This window comes from Onychostruthus taczanowskii, unplaced genomic scaffold (genome assembly GCF_017590055.1).
Source record: "Onychostruthus taczanowskii isolate IOZ18803 unplaced genomic scaffold, ASM1759005v1 scaffold19, whole genome shotgun sequence".
Taxonomy (NCBI): domain Eukaryota; kingdom Metazoa; phylum Chordata; class Aves; order Passeriformes; family Passeridae; genus Onychostruthus; species Onychostruthus taczanowskii.
Genome location: NW_024499128.1, coordinates 13,393,707 through 13,417,438, shown reverse-complemented (window position 1 = coordinate 13,417,438; position 23,732 = coordinate 13,393,707). Strand labels below are relative to the sequence as shown.

General features: G+C 57.5%; 4 protein-coding genes across 14 annotated transcripts; 2 read left to right on the top strand and 2 right to left on the bottom strand.

The window, feature by feature from the left end:
- Positions 1–147: 147 nt before the first annotated feature.
- Positions 148–5,338, bottom strand: PLK1 (polo like kinase 1). The gene is made up of 10 exons (XM_041402048.1): positions 4,938–5,338; positions 4,642–4,810; positions 4,420–4,564; positions 3,963–4,056; positions 3,238–3,457; positions 2,563–2,721; positions 2,404–2,481; positions 1,777–1,931; positions 1,163–1,345; positions 148–837 (listed from the first exon to the last, which is right to left on the bottom strand). The coding sequence occupies exons 1-10, from the start codon at positions 5,313–5,315 to the stop codon at positions 631–633; spliced, it is 1,788 nt and encodes a 595-aa protein (XP_041257982.1). The 5' UTR covers positions 5,316–5,338; the 3' UTR covers positions 148–630.
- Positions 5,339–6,807: 1,469 nt separating this feature from the next.
- On the bottom strand, positions 6,808–11,092 carry DCTN5 (dynactin subunit 5). 3 transcript variants are annotated; one of them, XM_041402050.1, is made up of 6 exons: positions 11,003–11,057; positions 10,638–10,873; positions 10,104–10,215; positions 9,381–9,483; positions 9,062–9,153; positions 6,808–7,138 (listed from the first exon to the last, which is right to left on the bottom strand). In XM_041402050.1, the coding sequence occupies exons 2-6, from the start codon at positions 10,745–10,747 to the stop codon at positions 7,118–7,120; spliced, it is 438 nt and encodes a 145-aa protein (XP_041257984.1). In that variant the 5' UTR covers positions 10,748–10,873; positions 11,003–11,057; the 3' UTR covers positions 6,808–7,117. The 3 variants fall into 3 exon arrangements, with proteins under 3 accessions (XP_041257984.1, XP_041257983.1, XP_041257985.1); XM_041402049.1 differs by lacking the exon at positions 11,003–11,057 and having other exon boundaries at positions 10,638–10,993; XM_041402051.1 differs by lacking the exon at positions 6,808–7,138 and having other exon boundaries at positions 7,770–9,153; positions 10,638–10,756; positions 11,003–11,092.
- A 77-nt stretch (positions 11,093–11,169) lies between these two features.
- Positions 11,170–19,874, top strand: PALB2 (partner and localizer of BRCA2). Of its 9 annotated transcripts, none has more exons than XM_041402047.1 (14): positions 11,170–11,233; positions 11,314–11,373; positions 11,470–11,527; positions 11,872–11,895; positions 12,003–13,865; positions 14,534–15,330; positions 15,562–15,645; positions 15,768–15,929; positions 16,301–16,386; positions 16,665–16,826; positions 16,979–17,095; positions 17,415–17,502; positions 18,518–18,666; positions 19,591–19,874. In XM_041402047.1, exons 1-14 carry the CDS (start codon positions 11,183–11,185, stop codon positions 19,820–19,822), a joined length of 3,933 nt encoding a protein of 1,310 aa, XP_041257981.1. In that variant the 5' UTR covers positions 11,170–11,182; the 3' UTR covers positions 19,823–19,874. The 9 variants fall into 9 exon arrangements, with proteins under 9 accessions (XP_041257981.1, XP_041257972.1, XP_041257975.1 ...); XM_041402038.1 differs by having other exon boundaries at positions 11,470–11,557; positions 16,967–17,095; XM_041402041.1 differs by having other exon boundaries at positions 11,173–11,233; positions 16,967–17,095.
- Positions 19,875–20,262: 388 nt separating this feature from the next.
- NDUFAB1 (NADH:ubiquinone oxidoreductase subunit AB1) lies at positions 20,263–23,732 on the top strand. Its single transcript, XM_041401605.1, has 5 exons — positions 20,263–20,352; positions 20,404–20,931; positions 21,047–21,134; positions 22,794–22,900; positions 23,567–23,732. The coding sequence occupies exons 1-4, from the start codon at positions 20,263–20,265 to the stop codon at positions 22,883–22,885; spliced, it is 798 nt and encodes a 265-aa protein (XP_041257539.1). The 3' UTR covers positions 22,886–22,900; positions 23,567–23,732.

Sequence of the window (23,732 nt, the reverse complement as noted above, 5' to 3'; positions counted from 1 at the left end):
ACCAAGGAAGAGGCAAGCCCAGCCCAGGGCTAGCAGTAAGGGTAAGAGGATGCCTCATTCAGAGGGGAAGCCAGAGAGCTGCTGCCCCCCTCTCAGTAAGGCAAAGGGAAGTGAAACAGCCTGGGTGCTGTGTCAAACAATCTTTATTCAAGTTATGCAATATACAAAAGTTGAGGTTTCGTGGAGTTTCAGTATTAAAAGGCCAATTGCTCAAATCTCACCCTGGGTTTGTTCAATACCTTACCTGACCTTCTACCAGAGGAAATGAAGCCCAGAGCACGGGCGCAGCCATGTACAGACACCTCACGTGCCAGCTCTGCTCTCTCAAGAGCAGGCCCAGGCACCTCAAATGAGAGGACTGGTTTGGAGCTGGGCTTTTGGCTTTGGGAAATTAGAAAATCAGACTAGGTAGGGAATTAAAAAATACACTTTGTTAGGAGCAGGAAGCAAGAAACCTTTGGGCACCAGTCAGTAAACAACACCATTCCCACAGCAGCAGGGGCTTCCTTGTGGCAACGAGCCCATACCCAGGAATGGGAACCCGGCTGGGCCACGGGAGGGAAGCTGCCAGACCTCTCCCTCCACAGCTGCACAGTTTGGCACAGATGTTGAGTCCAGCAAGAACAAGGCCTAAGAGGAAGATTTCGCCCGGCCCGAGCCAGACTTGGAGCTGAGGAGCTTCTCCACCATGGTGCGGGCGTAGCGCAGGCGGCTGGCCAGCTCCCGGCAGCAGCCGTGCTCCTCGATCAGGCTCAGCTTGTACGTGCGGAAGTCCCGTTTCTCATCTATGTATGTGACAGCAGCCATGAGAGGGCACAGGATGACCTTGGTGTGGTCCTGCGGGGAAGAGAACACACGCTCACTGAGCACTGTGCTCCTTGGGGCAGCGTTTCCTCCGGATGAGCCGTCTCGGCAGCACCCGGAGCGTGTGACAAGGTCCCTCTGTAGAATTCCTTCAGAGCGCAGCAAAGGGCAACAGCTGGCTGCATCAGCCAGCGTGCTGCTCCAGAGCATAGCCCCTCGTGAGTGAGGAGAGTCTGGGGGCTTTAGGTACCAGCACAGACAGCTCCCTGGGCAAAGCCTTGGCTCAGCTCATCCCCTCCTGCCACTGTCCAAGCAGCACCACGTGCAGCCGGAGCCACTGCCCTGCAAAGAGCCTCACCTGGAAGAAGTTGATCTGCACAGTGCCGTTGCTGAGGTGCAGGATGATGGCACTGCGGGTCCGGAACCAGGTGCACAGGTAGGGCAGTCGGGCCAGCTCGTCCCCTTCCCGTGGTGTGATGTTCGCCCCCGCCTTCAGCAAGTGCTCGCTCATGTAATTCCGGAAGTACTTCAGTAGTGTTATCTGCACAAGGGATGGGCTCTGAGGAGCTGAGGGTGACCCCAGGCACGGGAGGCAGAGCACAGGGACTGCCATCACAGTCCCAGACCCTCCTTACATCTTTCAGAGCTTGAGGTGTCACAGCAAAAACTTGTGGAAATCCTCAAAGTTAACTCTGACCATGACACATCAGACTCGCTTTGCTGAACACTTAGGTACGTGCAAATCATGTGAGCACTTAAAATTTCATGCAACTGCTCATAAATGAGCCTCAGATAGCAGTTAGAGCTGCTAGTGTCTGTCCTTGGGCCCCCGTGTCACCAGCTGGAGGAAGCCTGCAAAGTGCCAGTGGCCTCCAATAAATGTTTCTCCCTGGAACCCATCCAGCCATCAAAGCCTAAGGGTGGCAGGAGTTTCACCACCCCCCAGCCAGGGCTCCTGTCCCCAGGACTGACCTTCTTGTTGAGGGCAGAGGGGTAGGACCTCACAGTGAAGTAGGACTCGGTGTTGTTCTGCTCAATGTACTGCAGGTTGTCCCCATCGTTGTACATGATGAGCCGAGTGGAGTCATTGAAGAGAACCCCAACACTGTTGTCACAGAGCTGGTAACCTGCCCAGAAGGGACCCCATGAGACCTCCAATCTCAGGGGACTGCCAAGTACCAAGGCAGATGGTTTATCACCCAGGGACTCCCTAACAGCCCCCCCACAAGGCCCTGCCAGGTCTCCTCTTTGGGAAGGTCTGCTGGCACTTTTCCACCTCTGGATTTGTCATCTCCTTTATTGCATCAGCTGCTTCAAAAACAGCCTCTGCTGCCACCGTGGATCCCTGTGCAGGCTGGGGAGAGCTGGGTCACCTCATGCACAGATACTATTGTCCACGTTAAAGTGGCCAGGGTGATGGCGAGTGACCACTGCTCTGGATTCCGGGGGTATTTGGTAAGATTCCTGGCAGTGGTCTTGGACACACACACTGGAATATGGTGATTAAAAACCCAGGCCTAGGAAATGCCCCAACCCAGGCTTCTCCCAGCCCCCTCAGGCACCAGGAAAGCCTGAAGCATTGCCACCCATAGCATTTACCGAGTCCGTATTTATCCGAGTAGTCCACCCATTTGCTAACCCAGAAGATGGGAATGCAGGCTGGGTCCTCAGCTTCTTCTGCAGGAAGAAAGCAGCTTGTTAGGAGACATTTCCCAGAGGCTGTGCACCCCACGAGCCCGTGGGCTGCCCCAGGCTCACCTTGCCTCACTGCTACTCTCTCGGAGGGCTTGGCTGCATTGACTGCAGTCAGCTGCTGCAACATGTCAGCCAGGTGGCAACTGACAGCATCTCCCATCTCCCGCAGCCCTGCCGCTTCATCCTTGTCCGGCAAGGGCTCCTGGGCAGGGCTGTCCAGTCCTGGGCCAGACAGAGAACAGTGTGAGGCGTTGCCAGGGCGAGGTTTCCAAAGGCACCAGACTTACACCCTACCCCAGGTACAGGCAACACCTGACACACAGAACGGCTCATGTTGGACGGGAGCAGGGTAATTCCAGAGCACAGGGCACAGGATGTGTCCAGAGGATTCTGGAATATCTCCAGTGAGGGAGACACCACACACCCTCTCTAGGCAATCTGTTCAGTGCTTGGGCACTGCACAGGAGAGAAGGTCTTCCTCACGTTCTGGTGGAACTACCAGGTGTCAGCTTGAGCCCCTTACAGAGCTGAAGCAAACGCAGCGCTTCACCCGGGCAGAGCAGGGAGAGCCCCCTCACCCCCAAATGCTCTGAGCCTCCATAAGGATCAGGAGAAGATGAGAGGGAGGCACACTGAAGGTTGTGGATGCTGCTGCAGCCCGGGTGGGCTCTGCCTGGCCCTGCAGCCCCTGGTGGGCTCGGCCCTGCCCGGCCCCACCTGGGCACCCACGGGTGGTACCTTTATTGAGCGCGGTCAGCGGCTTGCGCCCGCCGAGCTCCATGCTGCTGGGAGCCAGGGAGAAGCGGGGCGCGATGGTGAGGCAGCTGGTGGGCAGGCGGGTGGGGAGGTAGCCCGAGGTGAAGAACTCGTCCTTCAGCAGCTCGTCGATGGTCGGGCGCGTGGCGGGGTCCGACCTCAGCATCTTCTGGATGAGGTTTGCGGCCACAGGGTTGATGTGCTGAGGGACAGGCAGAGTTTAGAGACGGTCAGGGGACAACGTGTGCTGGTGACAAATGAAGAGGGTTTGCAGCCCAGGGAAGCTCCACCTGGAGCAGAGCCCCAGTGCTGCATCAGGCAAGTAGGACACAAGGCTGGGGAAGCAGAATTGGGTAGCCCAGAGAACCGGCTCCTAACAGCACCCAAAGCCTGAGGTCAAATGACTTGAGCAGCACCAACTCATCAGCAGTGGGATGAGCTGGGGACGTGGCCCAGGCCTCAGGGACTTGCCCACATCCATTCACCCCCACACACCAACAGCCCAGCTCAGATTTTTGCTGGACTGGGGGGCAGGGAGCTGCTGGCTCCTCACAAGGCTCACACCACCCCAGCCTGAACCAGCCCCCCAGCACTGAGAGCCCCTGCCCTGCTATGGGAGAGCCCACGGAGTGCCAGACACAGAGGCTGCAGCAGGAGGCTCACCAAGCTCACTGTGAGCCAAACAAGCTCCACAGGAAGCAGCATACCTTGGGAATGGTGTACTCATTCTTCTTGATCCGGATGTACGTATCCTTTAGACAAGAAGTCTCAAACGGCGGTTTCCCCACCAGAAGAGTGTACCTGGGCATTCCCAGACAAAAGGGTGTCAGTTTGGCAAAAGAGACTCAGATTGTACATAGGAATGACCATGTCCTAAGCACACCCAGGGGCTTTCCTGGCAGAGGGAACACACTTAGCATTGGACACACTGACAGCTATGTGTATTGTGCCTGGATCCTTTCCCTAGAAAGAGAAGCTGGAATCTAGCCCATGCAGGGAAAGTTTCAGTTGGGGAAGGTCGGGAGCTGCCTGGCAGCAGGACTCAGCACTGTGGGGACAGTGACCTGGAGCTCTGGATCACACTGAAGCTCAGAGGGGCCAAGGAGACCAGAACCACAGGGATATTCCCCATGCCCACGGCCTCTGAAAGGCAGTTTGACTCACATGATGCAGCCTATGGACCAGATGTCCACCTCGAAGCTGTGCCCCTTCTTGCCCAGCACCTCTGGGGCGATGTAGTTGGGTGTCCCACACAGGGTCTTCTTGCGCTCCCCATCGTACTCTACCTTGGTGGCCAGGCCAAAGTCACCTGGAGGGACAGGGAGACGGGATGTGACCAAGATGCCCCGGCCGGCTGGTCCCTGGGCTGGGGTCCCTGCCACTTACCGATCTTCACCTCCATGTCGTCGCTGAGGAAGAGGTTGCCCAGCTTGAGGTCGCGGTGGATGACGCGGTGGCTGTGCAGGTACTGGCAGCCCAGGATGGTCTGCCGCAGGTAGTACCGCACCTCGGGCTCGCTCAGCGCCTTCCGCCGCTTGTGCAGCTCCAGCAGCGACTGTGGGGGACGCTCGGTCAGTACCGGGGCGGGGGTTGCGGGACAAGGACGAGCTCAGCGGGGCAGGACGCGGGCAAGGGGACAGTCCGTACCCGGGGACACCGACACCCGCCCCCCGGCCCCTCACCCTGCGGCGGCACAGCTCCAGCACGACGTAGACAAAGTCGTCGTCCTCGAAGAAGCCCTGGAAGCCGACGACGTGGCGGTGGGAGAGGCTGCGGTGGATGGCGATCTCCATGGACATCTTCTCCTTCTGGTGCGGCTTCACCAGCAGCGACTTGGGCACCACCTTGCCCGCGAACACCTCGCGGCTCTCGGCCTCGGCCAGCTCGTAGCACCGCGCGAAGCCGCCCTTGCCCAGGAACCGCCCGCGCACGAAGCTGCGCCGGGTGCGCGGGTCCACGAGCACCTTCGGCACCTCCTTGCCCGCCGCTGCCGCCGCCGCCGCCCGGGCCGGCTCCGCCAGCGCCGCCGGCCGCGCCGCCTTCCCGCCCGGCGCGCTCATGCTGTGTCCGCGCTCGGGCACCGCCGGGCCCCGGCTCCCTGCACCCAAACAGCGGCTGCCGGGCGAGCGGCGGCTCCCGGTGCAGCAGTGGGTGCCGGTCCCTGCACCGGTGTAGCTGGGGGTCTCGGTACCGATGGAGCTGGGGGTGCCGAGTCCCTGTACCGGCGGGTGGCGGTGCCGGTGCAGCGGGGGGGTCTCGGTACCGGTGGAGCTGGGGGTACCGAGTCCGTGTAGCGGCGGGCGGCGGTGCCGGTGCAGCGGCGGCCCGGGCTGCGCTCGGCCGCTCGCTCCCTCGCTCGGTCCGGCCGCGGTTCAAAGGCGGCGCCGGGGCCGTTACCGCGCGCGGCCGCTCCCCATTGGCCGCACGATTTAAAATCCACGCGGCGCGCGGGGCACCATGGGAGCCGGGAGAGGCACGCACCCGCGGGGGCGGAGCCAGGCGCGCTCGGACACGCCCCCACGGCGCCCGCGGTGTGCGCGTGCGCCGGCGGCCGTTGGCTGCAGCCGCGCGCGCTCCCGCCGGCCCCCCCACACGAACGCGAGGCGCGCTCCCGCTGCCCGAGCGCGGCCCCGCCGGACCCCCGAGCGCGGGCACGAGGCGCTCCGCCAAGGACATTCCCCTGGGATTTGCAGCCGGCGTGGATCTATCTTCCCGGGACAGGCACTGCGGCGGCACCGCCCGCTCCCGGGCCTTCCGTGTCCTGCCGGTTCCCAGCGGTACGCAGGAACCGGCCTTGGGCCGGTTTTTATAACACAGACACCCCCACGCTGCTGCCCGCCCGGTGACAGTGTGGCAGCTCCGAGGGGCTGTCCCTGACCTCAGTGCCCCTGTGCCCCTCAGCGCAGGGCCCCCCACGCCAGGGTCTCCAGCACTCCTGGCGCTGGCTCCTGGCCCCCCTTGCCAGGAGAAGGCCTGAACTCCACCACCAGTGACAAGTGACCCACGAGCACACAGCAGCGCCTCAGCCCAGGCGCCTGCTCTGCTCCCTGGCACGCTCGGCGCCACGGGCTGAGGGAACTAACACGCTTTGCCTCCTTTCCCCATCAGCAGAAGCTGTTTCTTTCAGCGCTGGCTAGCAAAGCACAGATGTTAGTGGCCGGCGTACACCGTGCTTTTGCCAGGTGCGTTGAGCCGATGCCTCTGGCCGAGCCTCACCCACAGGCACGGGCCATCCGTGCCAGGGTGTCCTGGAGAGCCCAGTGCATGGACAGGGCCAGGAGCCCTGCAGGTCACCAGAGCCACAGCTCAAGTGCCATTCCCACCACAGAGCTGGATCATCCCGGGGCATTCCCCACTGGCCTGGTGCCTGAGAGACCTCCCCACACAGCCCTGGCAGGCCCCTCACTCCTCACACCGAGCCACCAGCAGCTCAGGCAGGGAGGGTGTGCTCCCAGGGACCCTGAACCTCCTCAAATCCAGCAGCACAGCCTGCCCGTCCCGGTCAGCAACGCCGAGCAAAGCACACAGGGATCAATGAAGCCACACAGCAACTTGGGGTTAGAAGTGCTCAGTGTTTGTACAGATTCCTGACAGAAGACATTCCCCTCCCTGCAGGATATGCTTCCCCACTCCTGCAGCTCCTCGGGCTACAGACACAGCCTCCTGTGTCGTGTTACTGCACCATGCTGGATGGAAGGCAGCCTGCAGAGCTGGGACACTGACACTCCATCTTCCCAGAACTGGCAGAGGCGGAGAGCTGAGCCCAGGTCAGGGGGACGCTTCAGAGGCAGGAGGAGAAAGTGGCCAGTGTAAGGAATGTTAACAATGCTGGGTGTTAGGGATCCTCAGTGGTGGCTTGGTTTTAGGCCCTGCCAGAGGCCACCTTAACAAAGACAACAAAAGAGGTTTTAATTAAGGCAGAAGAGTCAGCTCAGACAGCTAGAAGGAAGAGCAGGCCAAGAAAAATGTTATTGCAGTGTCACATCCCCTCATGCACTACAGCTCTGCCCTCAGGTAGCGGTGGAAACTCATCACTCAGACTTTTGCAGCTGCCATCCCACTCCCAAACTCATGTCCCTTCTCCCACTCCTCTGCCATCCCACTCCCAAACTCATATCCCTTCTCCCACTCCTCTCCCTGCTGCTGTGGCTGCTGATCAAGCGATCCCAGTGAAACACATGATGTGGTGTCGAAACTTTGAGGTGACAACACAGCAACACAGCACAGACACCCCACTCCTGGCAGACACTGCCAGAGACACCCTGGAGCAGAGCAGTGCTCTGAACTCCTGACTTGCAGGAAATCTCACAAGAAGCCCCAAACCTGTCTGTGACAGAGGAGGCCTCTCGGGCCAGTCAGAGGGAGCAAGCAGCTGTTTCACGCTGCACTACATGTTGTAATGCACAGGACAGCCAGAACAGCCTGTAGCAGTCACACAGCAAGGGACCGTGGCTCATGCCCAAGCACAACAGGAACCTCAGTCTAGTTTGATTTGAAGAGTCACGAGTCACTTGAACAACTGAAGAGGCTTTAATTTATGTACAGTAAAAATACAAACCAGTCAGTGGTTTTACATGGGATGTACAGCAGCTACTACACATGTTAGTACTCACAGGGCTATTTGCTACTAAGGTGAATCAGCATTTGCTACAGATCAGCTGAGGCTCCGGGGCTGCTCATCCACAGCCACACACCTAACACGTGTCCAGGCCCCAGCTGCTACACTAAACACACAGGAGCCCCAGTTTAAACCCTAGAGCTGGACTATGCTAAGCTTTAACAGAGCACAACCAGAGCAGGCAGACTGGTGTGCAGCCACTTGTCTGTACTCAGGTACACACGCATCAGATGCCTCCAACTTTCAGAGCTGCTCTCAGCAAGAACTATTCATGCTCTACTACATGTCCAAAATGAAATCTTCACTCTTTCTAAGAAGTCTGAGTGTCATTCTTAAGTTTCATAATGCAGAAAAGCACAGAAGAGCTTTCTGCAAACGCAGACACTGGGTAATAGATGGGAACATTTGCAGCAGATCTCACTTTTAATTACCCACTTTCTGCTGCACTGAATTCTGTGAGCGACACAGCAATCCTCTTTTCAAAGGCCTTTGGCTCTTTAAGGTCTGTGATGTTCAGGAAGTGGCACTGACCCCAAGAACACTAGCCCTGAGGGGTGAGAGCACAGGACTGAGTTCAGTCTGCTTCAGGAGGTAAAAGCTAAGGAACATCCTCTCAGGCACAGAAAGACAGTGTCAGTGTCAGCCAAAACTCCTAAAGCCAACAGCAGGATGATGTATCCCTGGAGAGAATCCCAGGGAGAAAAGGAAGAGGCCAGGCACCTCACATGCAGGCCCATGGGCAGCAAGTATTGTGCCAAAGGAAAGGCTGGGTCTAATGAACCCTGCTAAGTGCCCAGAGCACAGCCAGGACAGCCCTGCTGGGATGGAGACTGCGCCTAGCAAACCTAAGCCTAGCTTTGGGATAGGACAGAACTGAGCAGACAGGCTGAGGCTGCAGAGCACGTGTCAGCCCCGCCTCGCTCCCCAGCTGCTGCCCCAAGCAGGCGTTCAGCCTTCCCAGCTCCAGAACATTCAGTGGCACAACTCAGACAACGTGGAATGGAGTACACGGGACGAGCACACAGAGTCTGAACAGGACACAGCAGCTTTCAGCAGGGACTGCTGGGCCAGGCCAGCTGAGGCACACGCACAGAGGTGCTCAGGGCTCTGGCCTCACTGGACAGCAGCCCCCTGCCCACCCCCAGAGCGCTCCTGTGTGCCTGAGACACGGCAAATGGGCTACTAGACCTGAGTGAGTGGCAAGAACTTCTGGTAATAGCTCTTGGTAACGTCAATCATGAGTTCCTGGGTGCATTCCGGGAGCTCCCCAGAGAAGAGTCCTGGAAGAAGAACAGCAGCATGGCATCAGTCATCCTGCACCACCTGAGCACCATGCACCAGAACAGGCAGTTTCACAAGTTAAACTGTTACTTTTCAGTGCAGCAAGTAACCAACACCTTTATTTTTAGGCACTAAATGCTAATGGGCACCTTTGTTATAGAAATCCCATTTAAAAAAAGAATATGTTATCTGCAGTTTTGTGCAAGGGAAGGTAGAGGAAGCATACCTGGGCAGCCCGAGAAGACAGTGAAAGGTGGAACTACGGTTTCAGGAGGGAGTACTGTGTTGTCTAAGATTTTGCAGCAGTCTTTCAAAACACATCTACGTCCCTAAAACAGAGAACAGGACAAGTTTATACTCACGACACTATAAACATGAGCTTTTCTTATTATTACTGATATGTTACCTAAATTTCAAGATTAATTGCTCAAAACATATCCTTTATAAGAGATCACAGGAATAAATCATTACCCTGACTGAATGCTCCTCCCAACAGAATTAACTATTCTTTTTGAGGAAAAATGTCTGCCTGCTTTCAGCTAGCACAGGTACAACTCGACATTAACATGTTAATGCTCAAACTGGCACAAAAAACCTGAGTCAAGCAGTACCAGCAAGGCCTTCTCCACCTCAGCACAGAGTAGCCTTGACTATTTGGTCTTATTTACACAGAAACACAATTCCACTTGTACTCTGTGGCCAGGCAATCCCATTAGCTACAGGGACAGCACTTGGGATGGATTTTGCAGCCAGCAGCAGCTGAACACGCTGTCCTCAGAAAAGTCAACCTGAAAGCTCAGCTTCCTGCAGAGAAGGACGAGGAGCAGGAAGGAACAGCACAGAGACAGTGAGCCTGCTCCAGCCAGCTGGTGCAGACACCTCTCAGCTGCTGTCACAAGGAGTTCACAAGCACCCAGGAGTCCAGAGAGAATACAGAAATGGCACTCACAATGACACAGTTCTTGCCTATGTGCACATAGGAGCCGATCTGGGCCGCGTTGACAACACAGTCCTCTTCTATGAAGACATGGTCACCAATGTGCAGAGGGAAGAAAGCCACCCTGCAACAGGAGAGCATCTGTATGTGTCCAACAAACAAACTGACACCACCAGACCCAGAACCACCCTGTGGAGTCTCCTGTCCCCAGATGGATTAACAGAGGTGGATCTGGTGCTAAGGGAGACACAACAGTTTTTGGGTTCCTCCTCTTTAAAGGATGGCCCAAATGAGAAGGAAGATTCTGTGAATAAACGCACAGAAACTGAAACATGCTCTTCACTTTGCTATTCTAATCTATCCCTTTCCATCCAACAGAGGGTTGGAACACCAACCCTCAAGGCACAGCTCAGCATCTGAGGAAAAAGCAGGTTTGAGAGACGTATCTCTGCAAGCTGCTGCAAAAGGAACAGCGTTCTCTGAACACAAGACTCGGTCAAGCTGACAGATTTTCCAGGTGTGTCCCTGAAGGAAGGGGCCTCCTACCCTTTGCTGAACTTCTTGAAGGGCGGCCTGATGACGCTGCGGCTCTTCACCACGCAGTGCCGTCCCACCCGCACGTTGGCCAGGTCCCCGCGGATGATGCAGTCGTTCATGACGATGGTCTGCAGAGGGACACACAGGTAAACCCGCTCCCTCTGCCGCCTGCCCTGCCACTTAGTACACTAACTCACGCCGAGGCCTGGCCACTCCAGCAAGATTCCCTTACTTTAGGGACGATTCTTTCAGTCGAAAGAGAAGTGACAACAAAGCAAAAGTGCAGCAGGTTGGAGCCGCCAGCTGCGCTCCTGGTCGTGCCAGTGAGCACTACAGAGCCAGGCTGAGGCACAGAACAGGGCGGTGCTGCTCACCTTGCCGTTGAGGACGATGTTCTGGCTGCCGCACAGCACGGACTGCCGGCTCACCTTGTTGCCGGAGGCCTGCGGGGAGAACGGGCGGTCACGGCGGGTGTGCCGGGCCCCGCCGCCCTCCGGCGAGCCCGGCTGGGCCCCGCGGCCCCCCGACCCCCGTGCCCCCGCTCCCCGGTTGCCATGGAGGCCCCGCCGGCGGCGGCGGCCCTGAGCGGCGCCGACAAGGAGAAGGTGCGGGGCCGGCCGGGGCGGCGGGATCGGGAGCGGAACCGGGACCGTCCCGGTCCCATCCCGACGGGTGTCTCTTGCAGCTGCGGGAGAAGCTGGCGCTGCTGAGGCGGGAGTACAGCGAGACCGTCATCCGGCTGCGGGTGAGCGGAGCGGGCCGGGCCGGGCCGGGCCGGGCCGGGGGGGTCCGGGGCACCGCCAGCCGGTCCCAGCCCCGCCGGGGTCTTGTGTGTCCGCAGCGGGCACGGCGAGCCGAGCGAGCCAGGAGCCACGGCCGGCGGGAGCGGAGCCCCACAGGTGGGAGCCGGGGAGAACGGGGCGCCTCAGGTGAGAGCCGGGGAGAACGGGGCGCCTGCCCCAGGTGGGAGCCGGGAGAACGGGGCGGCTGCCCAGGTGGGAGCCGGGAGAACGGGGTGCCTGCCCAGGTGGGAGCCGCAGGCAGTCCCCCAGGACAGGGCTGCGGGCACCCGGGGACCCGGCGGCCGCTGCTGCCCCGTAGTGCCCCCGCGGAGCGTCCTGCCCCCGGCCCTGCTGACCTCCCTCCGGGCCCCGCTGTCCCCTCGGCCGCTGCCCCCACACGGCCCTTGCCCTGGGCTGAGCCGTGGTCTCAGTAACGTCTGCTCTGCTTCCCTCCTCACCAGGTCTGCAGTGCGCCGATCCTGACTGTAAGATCCCCATCTTTCCCTGATAACAAAGCCTTATTTTACTGTGTGATGTTTTTCTTGGACAGGACTTTAGGAGTACTTTACACGTGTGGCATTTTTTCCCCCAGGTTCTAGAGATAACACATCTCCTAGTGCTGACAGAGATGGGCCCTCTCAGTTACAGACTAAAACCTGCTCTGATGCTGACACAGAGAAAACATCTGTCACACTTAAGCATGTTCCAGAATTCTCCAGTGATGAGGTTAGCCCACAGGACAGCTCCCGGGCAGAAAGCTTTCAGGCCAGCCAGGAAAACCTGTGCTGTGGGATCATCAGGCCTGTCCCTGTGGAGAAAAAACCCCAAACCTCCCGAGGCATGATGAAGCTGCGGAGGCGGACGAAGGCTCTGGAATCAAAGGAAGGGGAATCAGTGCATGATGTGCATCTAATCAGTGCTGGTGAAATGATGAAAAATCAAACTGCCAGTGCAGAGGACCTTCAGTCACCAGTGTTCAGGCACAGCAGCGTCTCACGCACTGAGGAACCTGCTCAAAGGGCACCTGGGACAGTGCTTGTGCAGGGAGAAAGAAATAGTTTTGCTCCTGATGCAGCATCAGGGCTTGTACAGGATGTGTTTGAGGGCAGTGTCACTGCAGGAGAGCCTGAGCTGTCCCCACATGCACTGAGGGACCACAGGGACATCTTGCAGCCTGAGTCCTCAAGGGCTGTGGCCACACCTGATAGACATGAGCAGTGTTCACAGCCCGGAGACTCTGTTTTACTTGACCCCAGAGGTGATGGAGGAGAAGAATCCCCCAGTGAAATAAAACAGCCAGAGGGTCAGAGTTTGTGTGAAGATCAGGGAGAATTACACGGGCTCCTGGATTTAATGTCAGCAAATGAAATATTGCCTGACAGCAGAAATAACGCCATAACCGAGGAGAGCAAAAAGCATGAAGGACATCCAAGTGACACTAATACCTTGAGTCCATGTCCTGCAGATAGAGCTCTGGACACTGCTGAAGAACTGCTGGAGAATCAACAGCTTGAAAGTGAGTCAAGGCTGTCTCCTGCTGACAAGGCAGCGGCTCCTGAGGCCACGCTGAGCTCTTGCACAGTGGTTGAGGGGCTGCTCTTCCCCGTCGAGTACTACGTGCGGACAACTCGCCGCATGGCCAGCTGCCAGAGGAAGGTGGACCTGGATGCTGTAATCCTCAGCCAGCTGGGCAGGAGCAAGAAAGGTCAGCGCAGTAAATGCAAGCAGAAAGATGCAAACCCCAATCAGCCCTCGCAGGAGAGAGCTGAGGGTGATCTGGAGCCAGGGCCCTTCCCTTTTCTTGGGGCAGAAAACGATCAAGCAAACTCAAGTAGTTCTCAGAAATCCCTTCCTGCGTCCAGCAACAGCAGCAGCACTTCTCTTGAATCCATTTCTCAGAAAAGCATCACTAGCACAAGGCAAGAGCAGAGACAATCCCAGAGGAAACAGAAGGGAAGAAGAAAGTCTGCCTGCAAAGCCTCCATGCATCCAGTGTCACAAGAGCTTATAGAGAGTCAGGATCCCACAGTGGCCAATGAAAGCAGTGCTCTGCTGTCAAATGAGAACCAGAGTGAAAAGGAAAACTGTGATGCTAACCTTGAAAGGTCATCCTCAGATGAGAAGAGACTCTCTGGTGCTGCAGCACTGTGCTCTGCAGGGCCGGGAGTGCCTGCAGCTGCCCAGCCAGCGGGTCCTGAGCCAGGCAGATGCCATAAGGCTCTGTTGGAGCAGGTTCAACATCCACCCCACAGCAGCGATTCCCTGAGCCCAGCCAGTGGCACTGCCAGCCGTGTGGGAGATGTGGAAGGCAGCGCTGCTGTGTGCCAGGGAGACAAACGCGCGGCGCGGCGTGTGAAGAGGCAGCGAGGAGCTGAGCAGCTCCCCGGGGTCACTGTCCCTGCGCGCCGCTCCCTGCGCTGCTCTGCCAGACACAGGCCCCCGACAGGCTCTACAGGTACTTCCTCACACATAAACTCCCCAAAACACCCCATTCCCCAGGCAGGGAACATCCCTGTGAGTGCAGGCCCTGCTGTTCACACCCTGCTGTGTTTATGCAAGAAAATACAATAGGGGTTAACTGTTATTCTTTTAAAAATGAGGTTTACTTTTTAAAAAATAGATTATTGTGGTGCCCATGTTCCTTGAACAATTTCAGAAACTTCTGCAGGGAATTAATTGAGGAGGAGCAGGGCTGGGAACTTACTGAGCTGCCCTTGCTGTTGGAGTGAAGACTGTGAACACTAAGGCTGGTTTGCCAGCAAATGAATGTCCCTCTCTTCCTCCAGCTGAGTCTGCATGCTAATGATTATTTTCTTCTTTCTAAGGGTCTGTGAATATTGTAAAAAGAGAAAATGTAGGGAGAAAACCAATAAACCAAACTGACTGAGCACTCAGGCATATCTGTCAGGCTTTGGTGGTGGTCTTTGAGCTGAAGGCTTGATCCAGAGGTGCAGAGTAACTGCAGAGTGTAGTGTCTTTCCAGAAAAGTGCCACTTCTGTGTGTTAAGATGAATGTGGTGTTTTGATGTTTTTTAAAATCCAAGACACCCTTCATGAGAGATTGTGAAAAGGCAAGTTGCTGGTTATTTTATGACATGATGTTCTGTCTTGTATTGTGTTTAGATGACAGCAGCAGAGGATGCAGCAGTCCCATGGGTTCACAGGGTCCTGCTGCCCTTGAGCTCCCTGCTGTGGACCCCGACACTCGTGGCTCCCTCTTCTCCTTCCGCAGCCTCCAGTGGCTGGTCCCTAAGCTGGGCATCAGGGACTTCCACTTACCAAATGAGGAATTTGGAGCACTGAAACTGGAGAAATTGAAATCTCCCCCTGTGAATGACTTGGAGGATTTTGTGTCTGGGGATGGTGTGGCTCCAGAGGACACACAAGATGCACAAATGAAGCCAAAAGAAAAAAGTCTCAGAAGTAATTTGATTTCACCTTCCAAAACTGGATTGCCTGAACTCCCTTGTGTGGAAAGCCTGACTTCCAAGAAGGAGCTTTCCACCCATGAATTGCTGTTTACTCCCATGGGGACTGTCCTAGCTGAGGCTCCCACTCACCCTGAGATTTCCTCATCTGTTTTCCCTGCTGTGGGCGCAACCCCAGGTGTTTTACCTTCAGTGCACACTGAGGTATTCCCTGACACACCTTCTGTGCCTGCCTTGCCAGCGACCCCACCTTCCCCCAGAGGAGCAGCTGCCCTGCTCCTGGGGGATGTGGCACACAGAGACCCTGCTGTGCCACTGCACCCTGACAGCTGTGCTGCAGGGGCTGCCAGAAACCCGGAGGAGCAAGGTACAGCGTTGCCTTCAGCAGCTGAAAGAGGTTCTGAGAACAAATCTGATGAGACTGTGTCCTTGGAGGAGCATCAGCAGCCAGAGAACGAAGAGCAGGAGTCTTGCAGAGCTTCACCTGAACAGGTAACAAGCTCTTTGTGAAGGGTAGTAAGCCAGTGGTTTTGTGGGCAAATCCCCTTTTCCCAGAGTGCTGTCTGACTTCAGGGAAAAATTCTCTTTGCATGGATCATAGCAGTGGCATGTAGTACCTGCATGAGAGTGACAGAGAGCATGCAACAATTCTGCCTCATTCTTGCAGGTGCTGAATATAATTTCAAAGTTGAATTATCCTCATTCTTTACTTTGTTCATGCAGAAAAAAGATGTAGCAGAGCAGTTGACCGCAGTGCTGCCGGATGGCCCCAGAGAAGAGAGCTTGCAGTTTGTGTCAGAGCTAAAGGTGGGAGAACAGCAGGCAATTGTTACCGAGGCAGCAGCAGCAGCTCTGCAAGAGGGAGCTTAACAAAAGTGCAGCAGGTAGCGTGTGTGTCAGAGGAGAAGCAGCAGTGTTTGTTTGGGCAGGACTGCTCGTGCTCGGGCGCGGTGGACGTGAGCGCCGTGTGGTGGGCGGCAGCCGGCTGCAGGGAGCTGCGGGTGGTCACTGCCTCCGAGAGCGCCGTGTCCCTCTGGGAGCCACGGGCACCCGCCTGCTGGGGAAGGGTCTACACCTGGCACCTGAGAGAGGTATGGGCACACTCCCTGTTCCTAGAGTTGAGGGCGGCTTTCTTGCCCCGTGTGTGAGTTACCGAGCTCTGCAGCTTGTGTGGTTGCGTGTTACTTGCTGGAATTCCTCATGCACAGAATGGTGCTGCACTTCGCTTGTGCTTTTTCCACTTAGAGTTCCTCAAGACACGTTCTGTCTCTTGTATCAGCAGGGATTGTTTAATTAGGCAACCAGTCAGCAGAGAGTTCAGCTGTTCATTTAGGTGTGCTTCTTGAGAGGGGTCTGAAAATCAATCCTGCTCCACATCATTTCACTTTAAACACTCTAGAAAATGAGAATAAAGTCAAAGGGACACTGTGGGTGGCACTGAATTCTTGTTTTGTTGTCCCAGATTCCTGTAATCCAGATTGTTCCTCTGCCAGACACCTGTAACCTCGTGTGTGTAGCACTGGGAGAGCTGGAGATTGGAGAAATAAGGTTTTGTATTTATTTCTTACTAATGCTTTGCACCCTGAGTAGTTGCAGCTCAGCTCCTTGTGAGAAGTGTTTGAAATTACCTTTTTACTAATGTGGCACTTTCTCAGTTGCTTTAACAGTTGGAAAATATGGAAGTGATTTCTAAAAATCAACTATAAAGACCTGTTTATTCACCTCAGAGCTGGCAGACTGATTGAACACAGGCTGATCTGTAAATGCTACTACGTATTTGAGTGGGGCTTCCTCCTGTCATGGTGTGTGCTTGTCTCTTGATTTAGGCTCTTGCTTTATTCTTCTGAGACTGACTCATTCAAGCACTCCCTAGTGAAAACTGGGAATATAAAAGCAGTTGTTGGACTAAAGGACTGGAGGCTGGTGAGCAGCAGCAGGACCATGCAGGAGCAGCAAGTGGAGATGGTTTCTCTCTCAGAGACAGGGGGGTGAGTTTGGGGGTGCTGCTTTGGGGTGGTCTCCATGTGGTGGGTGGGATAAAAGTGAGGAAACACCTTGGATGTTGAGCAGTGTCATGTTCCTCTTCCAGAGCACACAGTTTTAGTTTTACCTGCTCTTCTATGTGCTGGTCTCCTTTCAGGAGCAAGGACAGGCAGACTCTGATGCCCCCTGAAGAAACTGTTACAGCCTTTGCTGAAGTAGAAGGGATGAGAGAGGCCTTGGTGGGCACCACTGCAGGGAACAGCGTTGTGGTTTGGTGAGTGTTTCCTCTGCCACACACAATTTAGGGGCTGGGGGCAGTTTCAGCAGCTGCAGGGCTGCACAGGGGTGCTGGCTGGCTGCTGAGCCACCGTGAAATGGGGGTTGTCAGAGGGCCAGTGGTCAGTGTGGCACCACAGTCAGACAGCCAGGGCATGAGCTGTGCTGCTGTAATTCCATTGCTTTTGTCATCCTCACTACACCCTTCCTGGCTATTGGCTTAGTTTGCTTCATGTGGAACAAACCCATGTCCATCCTGCACAGGGGTGTAACTGTGATTAGAAATGAGTCAGAATTTGTGTTTTCACCAACTGCAGGAATCTGAAAACAGGTCAGCTCCTGAGGAAGATGCACGTTGGTTATTCCTACCCAGCTTCCATCTGCCATCGAGCATATTCCGACTCCGTACGTGCACAAAATTCACAGTTCATGCTTGGGCTGCACTGGCTGGGATGGGGATCTAAAGGATTGCAGTTGCTAGGGAGGGTTGAACTGTCAGCTCTGTTTCAATACACTGCAAATAATTCAAGAGTAGACAGGTTACCAGGAGGAACACACTGGCTGCCTCAACTCCTGGCTTTCTGCAGGGTGCCAATAAATTGGGAGCAATGCATCCTGGTGCATTCCAAAGCTGCAGCATGCTGCCTGTGGGAAGCAGAAGTGCTGTTGCCCAGGCCTGGTGCTTGGCAAGCCTCTTCCACGTCACACGTGGGTGCTGCCAGCATTACAAACCCTCTGTGGATGGTTCCTCTGGACATACATGCCCGAGGGAATGAGCTGTGTGAAACCAACATTCATACTAATCATCTTAACCCACTTGCTTCTACCTGTGCTGTGATTCCCAATGGGTTTTTGTGGTTTATCAAGGATTTGATTGCTTTCAGTGAGCCTTTTGTAGCCTTTTGGGACAAGAATGTCTTGTCCAATAATGGTGCCTTGAGTCAGACTCTTTGGAGTCTTCCTCAGATTATCCATCCTATAATATTTCATGCTGATTTGTGGCTGTTCTGGGAACTACTGTTTTCAGTTGTGCTGCTTTCCATGGAATTTTTGTTACATTTTTAGCTTGTAGGGATTAAAATGTGACCCAGAAAATTTACTTCTTTTGTTTTTTGAGGTGTCACTTTATCCTATGGCAGGTTTAGCTTTTTAAAACAGGAAGAGAAATTCATAAATCCCTCGGGTCACTGAGCTGTCACTCTGCTATGTTGCATCAGCCTTTATCAGCCAGCAGCTGCTTTTGCTTTTATCTAATTTGATAAGAAAAGTAAACCATTTCTGTTTTCCTCAGTAAAAATAATGCATCACTGTTCATGGGGCTGTGATTAGAGAGAACGTAGCAGTTAATTTTTGGAAAATTATTTTGCTTTTCCTCCTCCTGCTGTTGTTTTTAGTGATGTATTTTCCCTCTCTGTATCAGGGCCTTCTGTTTGTTGTTTTAAGCCATCCTCATGCCGAAGAGAGCGAGTCCTGTGGAAGCCCAGCGTTCCGCGTGGTGGCCTTCAACCCGCGCACGGGCCGGAGCGCGGGGGCGATGCTCTCCTGCCTCCCGCCCGGCCCCGCAGGCAGGCGAGTCCCTGGGGCTGGGCTGGGCTGGGGGGGCTCCCTCGGGGGCTTTGGAGGGGCCCCGAGGAGCAGGCTAGCTCTGGCAGGGATCCAGCAGCCCTCTCCCCGGTGATAAGGGTGCATCCGGCCCTGCGTGTGTCCGGTGCGCGGGCTGGGGGCCGGGCTGCTTCCTGCCCGCTTCCCACTCCAGGCTGTGCGCTGACCCCTCGCCCTGTCAGCCCTGTCACCGTGGGGACGTGGGGCTGGCTTTGTCCCCCAGGGACTGGGGGAGTGTCCGCCCTGTCAGCCCTGTCACCGTGGGGACGTGGGGCTGGCTTTGTCCCCCAGGGACTGGGGGAGTGTCCCTGGGCTGCTCGGCTGGACCCCTGGCGCTGCCTGCGGCTGGAGCGTGCCAGCTTTGTTTGTGTGGAGCAGCTGGCTGCAGGCACATGGCCTTTTCCTTCCTGTCCTGTGTTTTGAGGCATCAGCAGGCTCAGCCTTGCGTTTAAGGCTCAGCCTTGCAGTGTCCTTACACAGGAAATGTGATGGATGTGGGGGAATAGTGCTGGACCAAGGTCTTGGTTACTGAACAGTCATGGAATCACAGAGCGGTTTGGGTTGTAAGAGACCTTAAAGACCATCCAGTCCCACTCCCTATCCCAGGCAGGGACACCTTCCACTAGACCAGGTTGTTCCAAGCCCTGTACAACCTGACCTTGGACACTTGCAGGGTATTTTTTAAGAGAACCACTTTATAAGAGTACACCTTTTTCAACTATGTTCTGAGTCTCCAGGAGGATTTCCTGGTCCTCCTTCCCAGTTGCACTGGAGGAACAGCCCCGACTGTATGCTGCCTGCAGTTGCTATTAACGTTTAACTGAGCCCTAACTGACCAAACGCTGCCACGGTGTTTTAGCCCATCTCCTGCTGCCCCCCGTGTCCCCGCAGGTACCTGGAGGGTGACGTGTGGGACACCGCGGGAGCCGCCGTGCTGACGTCGGGTGCGGTGGCCGTGTGGGACCTGCTGCGGGGCCGCTGCACGGCCGTGCTGCCCCCGGGCCCTGCGGGGCGCTGGGCACTAGCACGCTGGGCCAGCGGCGGGGCCGGGCTGCTGGCCGGGCGCCGCGACGGCACCGTGCACCTGTACCGGTACCGGGCCCCCCAGCCGGGAGCCGCCTGACGGGCCGGCAGGGCCCCGCCAGCGCTGCCATTAAACGCTGCCTTGGGAACCAGCCCGTGTCTGTTGTCACTGCTCTGAGGGGGGCTGCAGACAAGGACCTGGGGGGCTTTTGTGGGCACCGAGCTGTCCCCGACCAGCAGTGCGTCCTGGGGGCCAAGGAGGACGGCGGTGTCCCCGGGAAAAGCATTTCCAGCAGGTCAGGGAGGGGGTCCTTGCCCTCTGCTCCGCCCTGGGAGGCACTTCTGGAGAGCCGTGTCCGGCTCTGGGCTCCTCAGGACCGCAGGGACACGGAGCTCCTAGAGCGAGTCCCGCAGAGGCTGTGAAAATGATGAAAGTGACGAGGAAAGGCTGAGGAGATGGGGCTGGTCAGCCTCAGAAGCAGGCACAGCTGAGAGGGGCCTTACCAATGGGTGTAATTATCTAAAGGGGGTGCCAGGAAGATGGACCGGCTCTTCTCGGTGGAGCTGAGCGATAGAAGAGGCCACGGGCATGGCAAGTTCCACCTGGACACGAGGCAGAGCTTCTTTCCTGTGCAGTGCCTGAGCCCTGGAACAGAGGCCAGACAGGGTCTGCTCTAGCAGTGGAGGTGTTCCCGGCCCGGGATCGCCGCTCCCGGCCCGGTCCAGCCGGGATCACGGGACCGCAGCTGGGGTCACGGGATCCCGGGTCCATCCCGGGCTCACGGGATCGCCGCTCCCAGCCCGGTCCAGCCGGGATCACGGGATCGCAGCCGGGCTCACGGGATCGCCGCTCCCAGCCCGGTCCAGCCGGGATCACGGGATCGCAGCCGGGCTCACGGGATCGCCGCTCCCGGCCCGGTCCAGCCGGGCTCACGGGATCGCAGCCGGGCTCACGGGATCGCCGCTCCCGGCCCGGTCCAGCCGGGATCGCGGCCCGGAGCGCTGCGGCCGCCGCCCGGCAGAGGGCGCTGCAGGCACCGGTCCGGCGCCCCGCCGGGCCGCCCCGCGCCGCCCGCGCTGCTCCGGCTGCCGCGCGTGGCCGCGCCGCTCTGCCGCGGCTTCTCCGAGCTGCCGCCCCTGACCTTGGCCGACATCAAGGACCGGGTGCTCTACGTGCTCAAGCTCTACGATAAGATCGACCCCGAGAAGGTGAGCGGGGCCGGGGGGAGGCGGCCGGGCCGCGGGCTCCGGTGTAACGGGAGCTGGCGGCCCGGGCGCGGCCGGGCCGGGTGCCCGTGCCCCGCTGACCCCGTGTCCTCCCCAGCTCACAGCCGAGTCCCACTTCATGAAGGACCTGGGCCTGGACAGTCTGGACCAAGTGGAGATCATCATGGCCATGGAGGACGAGTTCGGTAACGGCGCCCGGGGCTGCCGGGCCGTGGGAGCGGCGGCACCGCCGGCCTGTGCCGTGTGGGGCAGAGAAACCCCCAGGGCAGGGCAGACCCCACGGGGCCGCCCCTGGGAGCAGGGCAAACCCCAGAGATCAGGGCAAACCCCATACAGCCAGCCCTGGGAGCAGGGCAGTCCCCACAGAGCCAACCCTGGGGGCAGAGCCAGCTCCCTGAGCAGGGGAAACCCCACAGGGCCAGCCCCGGGAGCAGGGCAGACACCACAGGGCAGGGCAAACCCCACAGGGCCAGCCCCGGGAGCAGGGCAGACACCACAGGGCAGGGCAAACCCCACAGGGCCAGCCCAGGGAGCAGGGCAGACCCCCCAGGGCCAGCCCTGGGGGCAGAGCCAGCTCCCCGAGCAGGGCAAACCCCACAGAGCCAACCTGGGAGCAGGGCAAACCGTACAGAGCAGGGCAAACCCCACAGAGCCAGCTCCCCGAGCAGGGCAGACCCCACAGGGCCAGCCCTGGGGGCAGAGCCAGCTCCCTGAGCAGGGCAAACCCCACAGGGCCAGCCCCGGGAGCAGGGCAGACACCACAGGGCAGGGCAAACCCCACGGGGCCAGCTCCAAGAGCAGGGCCAGCCCTGGGAGCAGGGCAAACCCCACAGAGCCAAACCTGGGAGCAGGGCAAACCCCACAGAGCCAGCCCCGGGAGCAGGGCAGACACCACAGGGCAGAGCAAACCCCACAGGGCCAGCCCCGGGAGCAGGACAAACCCCACAGATCAGGGCAAACCCCACACAGCCAGCCCTGGGAGCAGGGCAAACCCCACAGGCCCACCAGTGAGCTGGACACCCGCAGCAGTCAGGAATATGGCCCTTTGCTCCAGAGCTCTGCCCCTTTGGAAGCAGGAATTCTCTCCCATCACCATGGGCACCAGCCAGGGAGGGGGAAAGGGAGGGCAGTGGGTGCTGAGCTTGGCATCGCAGATCAGAAACCCCTGACACTTCAGGTTGGTTTTGCTCACCAGATTTTTTTTCATCCTTAATCCTAATAGGGAAAAAAAAAAGGTGCTTTCTCCTTATTGGTTTGTATTCCAAATTTCTTTTGACTTCCTTTGGACTTCATGCTTCCCCCTAAAGCTCATGAATTCTGGAGTAGGTGCCTAAATGTCACCTTGGGCCATGGGTGTCCCTGGGGTTTGGTCACTCTCTAAGGCCAAGGTGGATGTTACACTCTCAGAGCCTTTTCTGGCAGTGTGTCTGTAATCCCCAATGAACTGTGAGTGTGCCCAGGAGCACTAAAACACAAACCAGACATTTCTGGGCTGTTTCTGACCCGTTCCACCTCCGAGAGCCCTAGTGCCCTGCCCTGCTGTTGGCTCCATGCAAGCACATGAGAGCACACTCAGCCTGAGGGGTTCAGGTGCTGCCTGGGGGTCCAGGAGTGTCCCCCTGCCACACACCAGTGTCTGGGGGGCTCTGGGAAGGCACTGCTGGCTTTAACAAGGCACATGGGGCTCTGGCTCCTGCTGTGTCCCCTGTCTGGAAGCAGTGTCACTTTGGGCAGTGCAGTGACAGCTCTGGCTGACACAGCAGTCCCCTGAGCCACCAGCCAGCCTTCCTCATCCTTGCTCCCTTTTGATTGCTTTTGGGCTAAGCGTGTGCCCTTTCTTGCAGGATTTGAAATTCCTGACGGAGATGCAGAGAAGCTGATGCGCCCACAGGAGATTGTAGATTACATTGCAGATAAGAAGGATGTTTATGAGTGAAGCAGTTGCTCAGAGGTGAGTTCAGAGGTGCTCTCAGGGTGCCTGGGCACACACTGGGGTAGGGGCAGGGTGAGGTGTGGCACAGGTGGGAGCCCAGCAGCTCGGGAGGAGCTGGCAGCAGCTGAGGGTGCCAGCAGGGAGGGCAGGTGGGGTGTGTTGTCCTGAGGGTGTTTTCCTGAAGAACCTGCAGCTGGAGAGAGGGCGTGGGGCTCAGCCTCTCCTCTCGTCCTGCCTGGCACGTGCAGCACTCAGCTCCTCCCCGGGGCAGCAGTGGGTGGCAGATTGCTCTCAGCCATGGCCCCATCTCCCCGTGCAGGGCCTGTGGGGCACCTCAGCCCTGCCAGCACTGCTGTTTCCTCTGCCACAGCCGGGAAGGAAATGGGCAGGAAAGGGTTATAGGAGCGGTCGGGGAGGGCTGCAGGGGAAATGAGGTGGCCCCAGGCCAGCCTGCAGCACTGATCCACATTCTTGCCTGTTCCTGTGTGGCTCCAGGCTTCCCCCCAACTCCCTGGGGCAGGGGGGCTGAGTCCCTTCTCTGTCCAGGGCCAGGGAGGGAGCTGTGGCCTCTGGAGAGAACTGGGGGCTCCTTCTGTGCTGTGTTCGGTGCTCAGCATGTCCTGACCCACTCCTGTACCCTTGAATGCTTGGTGAGATGTTAAACATGTGGATTTTGTTTTCCAGGAGTTGTCCCACACCAGGACGGGGCTGGTGCTGGCAGGGATGGACGGGAGCTGTCCCACTGCGGCCTTCTTTGGAAGCTGCACGTGGATGTTGTATTTAAAGCTGTCTGAATGTGTTGTCCTTTAAAAACAAGAAAAAAAAAAACAGGAATAAAGAGTTAAGACCA

What these genes read in the sequence shown, in the direction of transcription:
- PLK1 (XM_041402048.1), bottom strand. Translation starts at nt 5,315, where the DNA reads ATGAGCGCGCCGGGCGGGAAGGCGGCGCGGCCGGCGGCGCTGGCGGAG. An exon ending in TGGTCCATAGGCTGCATCAT is followed by an intron (nt 4,057 to 4,419) that starts GTGAGTCAAACT and finishes GGGAATGCCCAG; the next exon opens with GTACACTCTTCTGGTGGGGA. An exon ending in GCTGACCGCGCTCAATAAAG is followed by an intron (nt 2,722 to 3,237) that starts GTACCACCCGTG and finishes TGTCTGGCCCAG; the next exon opens with GACTGGACAGCCCTGCCCAG.
- DCTN5 (XM_041402050.1), bottom strand. Translation starts at nt 10,747, where the DNA reads ATGAACGACTGCATCATCCGCGGGGACCTGGCCAACGTGCGGGTGGGA. An exon ending in TGTCTTCTCGGGCTGCCCAG is followed by an intron (nt 9,154 to 9,380) that starts GTATGCTTCCTC and finishes TTCTTCTTCCAG; the next exon opens with GACTCTTCTCTGGGGAGCTC. An exon ending in AGTTCTTGCCACTCACTCAG is followed by an intron (nt 7,139 to 9,061) that starts GTCTAGTAGCCC and finishes GTCTTTGTTAAG; the next exon opens with GTGGCCTCTGGCAGGGCCTA.
- PALB2 (XM_041402038.1), top strand. Translation starts at nt 11,183, where the DNA reads ATGGAGGCCCCGCCGGCGGCGGCGGCCCTGAGCGGCGCCGACAAGGAG. An exon ending in ACACCTGGCACCTGAGAGAG is followed by an intron (nt 15,930 to 16,300) that starts GTATGGGCACAC and finishes TTGTTGTCCCAG; the next exon opens with ATTCCTGTAATCCAGATTGT. An exon ending in ATCGAGCATATTCCGACTCC is followed by an intron (nt 17,503 to 18,517) that starts GTACGTGCACAA and finishes TCTCTGTATCAG; the next exon opens with GGCCTTCTGTTTGTTGTTTT.
- NDUFAB1 (XM_041401605.1), top strand. Translation starts at nt 20,263, where the DNA reads ATGGACCGGCTCTTCTCGGTGGAGCTGAGCGATAGAAGAGGCCACGGG. An exon ending in ATAAGATCGACCCCGAGAAG is followed by an intron (nt 20,932 to 21,046) that starts GTGAGCGGGGCC and finishes TGTCCTCCCCAG; the next exon opens with CTCACAGCCGAGTCCCACTT. An exon ending in GGCCATGGAGGACGAGTTCG is followed by an intron (nt 21,135 to 22,793) that starts GTAACGGCGCCC and finishes CCTTTCTTGCAG; the next exon opens with GATTTGAAATTCCTGACGGA.